General features: G+C 32.4%; 1 protein-coding gene across 1 annotated transcript; it reads left to right on the top strand.

Moving 5' to 3' along the window:
- The first annotated feature begins 2030 nt into the window (after nucleotides 1-2030).
- ACS12 (1-amino-cyclopropane-1-carboxylate synthase 12) lies at nucleotides 2031-4225 on the top strand. Its single transcript, XM_078975541.1, has 4 exons — nucleotides 2031-2618; nucleotides 2736-2864; nucleotides 2966-3126; nucleotides 3195-4225. The coding sequence occupies exons 1-4, from the start codon at nucleotides 2145-2147 to the stop codon at nucleotides 4042-4044; spliced, it is 1614 nt and encodes a 537-aa protein (XP_078831667.1). The 5' UTR covers nucleotides 2031-2144; the 3' UTR covers nucleotides 4045-4225.
- Nucleotides 4226-6833: the final 2608 nt, after the last annotated feature.

The following is a 6833-nucleotide window of genomic DNA, read 5'->3' as shown; positions in this document are numbered from 1 at the left end:
TGAGTTGTTATTATTAATAAGAGTATTTTTGTCATTTTGTAACCACTAGACTTGTTTAAAAGGTGATAATTAAAAGCTTCAAAATCTTCGAAGAGGTGAGTAAATACAAAGAGAACATGTCCTTCCTACCAACTATTGATAAATGATTTGACTTAACTTTATAGTATAATACTCTTGATTGCTAAATTTCTACTATCTTGTTGCATAAATTCCTAGTACGTTGTTCATGAAATTAGGTTTCGTTTTATAGTTTTTGTTTGGAAAAATACTGTTTGGGAAAGTTTTTTGACTGGTAAAGAAACTATACTGTTTGATTGTACATATGATTGACTGTGCTGAATGATGAAAAATGATATCGTTTATGTCCGATAGTGGTGGGATGGATGAAATTTTTTAACATAAATTAGGATGGTGGTGATGTTTTCTAAAAAAAAAAACTAATCCAATAAAATGAATTAAAAAATTAACTAAAATAAATTAATAATCTAATAAAGTAATATTTATTAATATATAAATATTATATATTATAAATAATATTTATGAATATATAATAATCCAATAAAAAGAATTAACCCATAAAAAATTAAAAAAAAAATTATTTAAAAGAAATTAATAACCCAATAAAATAATATTTATTATTACATAATTATTCTATATTAAAATAATATTTCATAATATAAAATAATACATTATAAAAAGTAATAATTCAATAAAAATCAATTTAAAAAAAGTTATTTAAAAAAATAAATAATCCGAGCAAGAAAGAAAGAGGCGGGGTTTGGGGAATAATTGTCTTTTCAACGCATTCAGTCAGAAAGATATGATTTTGGAGCTTTCTGGCAAAGACATATTTTACCGAGAAAGATAATTTTTTTGTACAAATCAAACAGTTTTCCAGTCCATTCAGTAAAAAAATCTATTTCGACATGAAAATATATATATCAAATGGGGCTTAGAATGAGTGAACTTGAGTCTTTTCCGACCCTTTTGAGATTAACTCCCATTTGGCTTGTGTCACCTTTTTTATTTTTATTTTTATTATTATTTTTATTTTTAATGTATGACATGTTTACCTGCATGAAAATTAAGATTAAAGATTCATGATGGACTTAGCAAACCTATTCCATGGTTTCATGTGGGTTGACTACATGCCTCAAATGACAGGTTTATAGTTTGGGCATATAAATGGGTTTTGGGAGTTATTCTACTAACTTTTTTATACAATTATACTATTTTGGCCCATATTATAAAAGGGTTTGTTTACACTATAGAAAACTTAGGTTGAAAACTAGAAGCATGTGCATTGCATAATTTGATTTGGTTTTGATTAATAATTATCAATGTATCTTATCCTTATATGCTTATAACTATAAAATGTTTTGACAACATTTTTAGGAATCTAACTTTGGATTTAGATTATTGCTATTATCCAATTCCATTCAAAAGTTTACCTTCGGGTTTACTTATTAGGATCCAAAACCTAACGTTACTATATAGACATGTACTCATATTAAAAAGTAGCTTGGATAATCTAAGAAGGCTACATTATATGTAGTGTTTATCACCCAACTTTCTCTCAAAAGAAATCTAACAACCAGATGTATCTGCAAAATAATCCAAGTAAAACTACCAATTAAAGAAAGAATCGATATGGGTTTGATTAAATCAAAGATTTTAGCCATGGCTTTGTTGGAATCAATCCTCATGTCACCTTAGAAAATTTCTTTTTCAATATTTTTTTTAAACTCATACAATAAATCACAACTTAAATAAGGATTGGAAGAGCAATTAAGGCATTTAATAAAATGAAGCTTTATGAAGAAGCAGGAGGCGGCGGAATTTGATGCTAAACCAATTGGTAATGGGTAATATTGTAATGTAATGTAATAAGGGACTAAAGTGAAATGAAAGTTCTTAGAAAAGGGAAAAATGTAATTTTGATTTCTAAAAGGGACAAACCTGCAAATGATAATAACAATGGCGGATGTGTGTAGATCGCTTCAGATTTCAAAGATTCCTAGTAACATAAACAAAAAGGATCACTCCACAGCCAAGCAACACAAACGCTACTAGATTTCCGATACTCTTTCTCCACACGATAATCAAACAAAACGCCCACCGCCGGCAAGATTCCGGCGGCTCAGATGACCCAAACAGGTCCCCGGAGAATCCAGAACTCCGGCCTGGAGGAAGAATCGCGGGAACAATCCCAATCTTCTTCAACAGGTATGCGACTCATTGTTCCCTTGCAAGGAATAGTTCAAGGTCGAGGTGGCTTAATTTTAGGTTCAGTAATTCCTTGTGCTATGTTCTACTTCCTCCAATTCTACCTCAAACGACGCCGTTCACCGCCGAACCCGCGGCAAGAGCAGACCTCGAACCCTCCGTCGCCGACTCCTTCGTCGTCTAATCTACCGGAACTGTCTAGGTCAGCTTCCCGCTCTAATCTGTTGTCTCGTGGCTCAATTGTACGGCCTCACGTGTCTGCTAGGGTTCATTCTATCGCGAAATCGAACACTTCTCCTTATTACATTGGGTTGGATAGAGCTTCTGAAGATCCTTACGACAGAGTGAATAATCCCAATGGTGTTATTCAGCTCGGATTGGCCGAAAACCGGGTATAATTTAATAATTTATGCATCTGAGTGTGTTTCAATCATATCTGCTAATACTGCTACGACCATTTATCGTTTTAGCTTTTGAATCATAATTGATTGTACGTTTTCCGATTGCAGCTGACACTTGATTTGATTGAAAATTGGATTACTGAGAATTTGAACGATTCTATACTTGGAGGAGTAGGTTTGAGTGTTAGTGGCATTGCTACCTACCAACCATTTGATGGAATAATGGAGTTAAAAGTGGTAAACTATCTCTACTTCTTATGTATTCTATCATTTCCAAATTCGAGAAAATCTCAATCTTCCTTCCTTCTCACATGCTACCATTTTCTTCCCTCTTTAAGGCCATGGCTGGATTCATGTCACAAGTTGTGGGAAAAACAGTGTCATTTGATCCATCACAAATAGTGTTAACTTCTGGTGCAACTGCTGCTATTGAGATACTTTGCTTTGCTTTAGCTGACCAAGGAAATGCATTTCTTATACCTGCTCCATACTACCCCGGGTAAGTTTCATTCATTTCATTACACAATTCCAAGCCCCATATCTTCTAACTCAAAATCAAAACCTCAGATTTGATAGGGACATGAAATGGAGAACAGGAGTAGACCTAATACCTGTCCATTGTAGAAGCTCAGATAACTTCACCTTAACCATTCCTGCACTCGATCAAGCTTTCAATCAAGCAAGAAAACGAGGTCAAAAAGTCAGAGGAATCCTTTTATCAAACCCATCAAACCCAATTGGAACCCTAATGACCCGTGAAACCCTTTTCAATCTTCTCGATTTTGCCCGTGAAAAGAACATCCATATCATATCAGACGAATTATTTGCAGCCTCAACTTTTGGAGAAGATGAATTCATAAGCATGGCAGAAGTTCTAGACTCACAAGAAGATCCTGACAAAGATCGGGTCCATATTGTATACGGATTATCCAAAGATTTAGCCCTACCCGGGTTTCGGGTCGGGGTTATATATTCATATAACGAAACCGTATTATCTGTTTCCAAAAAGATGACAAGATTCTCTCCAATTTCAGCTCCTACACAACGGTTAGTAACCTCTATGCTTTGTGACTCGAATTTTATAAAAGAATATATAGAAAAGAATCTAGAAAGGTTAAGGGGTATGTATGAGTTGTTTGTTGGAGGTTTGAAGGAATTAGGGATTGATTGTGTGAAGAGTAGTGGGGGGTTGTATTGTTGGGTTGATATGAGTGGACTAATTCGCCCTTATAATGAGAAAGGGGAATTGGATTTATGGGAGAAGATGTTGAATTTAGGTAAGATTAACCCTACCCCTGGTTCTTGTTGCCATTGTATTGAACCAGGGTGGTTTAGGTTTTGTTTTACTACTTTAGAGAAAGAAGATGTTAGTGTAGTTATGGAACGAATTCGTGGAGTTGTTGAAACTTGTAAATAGTTTTCTTGAATATTGATTGAATGGAATTGTGATGTTAGTGTTTAAAGGAAAAGATTGTTAGGTTTTTTGTTTTTGTGTAATGGTAGTTGATTTGAGGAGAAAGATAGTGATTTTTTAAATGTAGGGAATAGTAGCATAAGATTAATATTTGATTTTGTCCATATGGTTTCATTTTGTGTAATGCTTTTTGTCCCTTTGAGTTATTTTTTTTATAGTTTTTGTCCTTGTGGCTAAAAAAGCATCTTGATTGAAGTATGTTATAAGAAAAGAAAAAAGTTTTTATTATCTTAGATGAGAAATTGTAAGATGAGAAACTTTTGTCCTTGTGGCTAAAAAGTTTTTATAAAAACTAAAAAAAAAAAAAAATCAAATTAACGAAATTAAAAACTAACATGGCATTGTATTTTGCAAGTACATTGTTATTTATGACCATATAAAAAACCTATGCATACCTCTCTATTATCCCCGTTTTACATGTACTAACACATCATTTTAAATAAATTTACATGTACTAATGCATCATTTTAAACGTACAAAGAGTTATTTTTTATTTTTTAAATAAAAAGGACAAAGTCAGAATTGTTGGACTTGCAAAAAGAACGAAATGTTTATTTGCTTTAAAATTACCTAATGCGCTAATAGCAACAATAATAAAACTGACACCGATAAATGGCATTACTTTGCGATAAGAGCATCAATGAAAGAGCAATTAAATAATTAAATAGGTGTTGTTTGTTTTTTTTTTTAAAAAACCACTTCAAATCACTTATTGCTGCGCAACACTTGGCCTTTCGCAGCTGTTTGTTTTCCTAAAGACTTCTGACTTAAAAACTGTTGCATGTGTGCTGCGTGGTGCAGCACTAAACCAACTGCTTCAAACCTCTTCACACCTTAATTTAACTTACTGCAGCAGTCTGCAGACGTTAAAAAACAAACAGACTTTTTATTAAATGATGCAACCTTTTGTTTCATTCTGCTACAGAGGATCGCAGAGGTGGTCCGCAGACTTAAGATATTTTCGTTTCGAAAAAACAAACAGTACCTTAAGTGTGCATCAAAAGTTGACAACAGACATAAATAGTGGAAAAGAAAATGAAAATTTCCAAAAACCGAAAAATACAAATAATTTTTTTTTTTAATAGCATGTTAGAAATAAAACTAACATCAACGAAAGTAAACGTAAAATTATAACTGATTATTACCAAACTAAACATATTAAACATATAGTCGTCATTCAGAACTCCTTACAAGTATTAGGTACTATTGTAGAAGATAATTTAATTACATTTGATGATATGTGGCTAGATAAAAAAAGAGCAATGAACTAGCAATTTAGAAGATTATAAATTATAATAATTTGCATATAATAAACTATACTAACATCATTTGAAGCCAAACCCACTTAAGAACAAAACTAAATTCGGGGCATACACCAATTGATAGATAGCATTACCTTGAATGACAACAAAGAAAATAAAGAAGAAATGAAGCTACCTGTTAAAAGAACCTAGTGATTTCTTTTCAATCTTTAAACTTATGTAGTTCCTATCAATGAAAGGATCACAAAAATATATACCATCAAACAAATGGAAACATTGGTGTTTGAAATAAAAACATGTAGTTCAGGGTACACCATTTGTAATTTTCTTGAACTCGTCTTTTGTTCTTCAAGACAAAATAGGTTTTACAAGGCATGATATTGGATTTTTTTTTCTCTAGGCTTTAATCTTCTTTTAGCAAAAACTTATGTAAGCTATTAGGCAAGTAGTAATAGATAGATAAACTTTCATAAATCTCATATTAGCTTCAATAAGTTTCCATATGGTATCGGCTTCTGATGAAACTCATTAACTATTGCATTCTCATTCATAAAATTATTGGAAGAGGCATTCAAATTAACATTCTTATCTCCTTTTGAACATCGTGTGTCTGTATCCCTGCTCCCAATTTCATTTTTATATAATTACCTGATAGGGTTAAAGATGATGTTCATGTAGTTAGATATAGAAGTCGATAAGGGGATTCCTATGTTTTTGAAGGCAAGGGGATTATGGTCCATTTAGTTATCTTTTTTATTTTTAATAAATTTAAAATATAAAAAAGACTATTAAATAATAAAAACTGTTTAAAAAATAAATTTGGGCAAATCCGATATTTTAAAACATTAAGAAGGACAAATATGATATTTAAACGTTTAATAAAGGTATATACAAAATTATCTCAATTTATAAAAAAAGAAAAATGAGATGCATAAAGTTGCTACGTCTGTCCGAGGTATAAAGTTCCTTATACCATGAAACTATGAGAAAATGTCGAAGGTGATATTGCGATGTGACACATTCGTAATAGAAAATCTAAATAGTTATATTTCGATGAGTAGGAAAGTCCATCTATTTAGATGTCATATGTAGAAATATAGAAAAAAAATTATTATATGGTTTTGATTGATCTTTGAGAAAAGATTTAATTATATTCCATGAAAGAGAATGTCGACCCTAAGTTCGACCAATAGAATGATCTTAAGGAGATGCGATGCCATATGTGATATGTAGTGGCTGTTAGCCGCATTTTGGTTTTGATTGGTGTTGAGATTTCTCAGGAGATTAAGGCCTTGGGATATAACATGGTTTTTTACGCGTAAAAGGTGACGTGGAGGGGGTATTTACGCGTGAACACCACCCCCCTCACCAGTGGTTGTGGTGTGGGTTGATGCCCATTACGTCTCTCTACAACCAATAAGAATTCACTACTCTCTCTCTCTCTCTCTCTCTCTCTCTCTCTTCTTTTTC

Source organism: Lactuca saligna, chromosome 9 (genome assembly GCF_052625555.1).
Source record: "Lactuca saligna cultivar CGN05327 chromosome 9, ASM5262555v1, whole genome shotgun sequence".
Lineage (NCBI taxonomy): Eukaryota > Viridiplantae > Streptophyta > Magnoliopsida > Asterales > Asteraceae > Lactuca > Lactuca saligna.
Note: the sequence above shows the minus strand (reverse complement) of the source record. Positions and strands in the feature narration are given on the sequence as shown.

Bases quoted from the DNA above. Each gene is read 5' to 3' on its own strand.
- ACS12 (XM_078975541.1), top strand. From the start codon at position 2,145: ATGACCCAAACAGGTCCCCGGAGAATCCAGAACTCCGGCCTGGAGGAA. The intron at 2,619-2,735 runs GTATAATTTAAT...TTCCGATTGCAG, and splicing joins TCGGATTGGCCGAAAACCGG to CTGACACTTGATTTGATTGA. The intron at 3,127-3,194 runs GTAAGTTTCATT...TCAAAACCTCAG, and splicing joins CCTGCTCCATACTACCCCGG to ATTTGATAGGGACATGAAAT.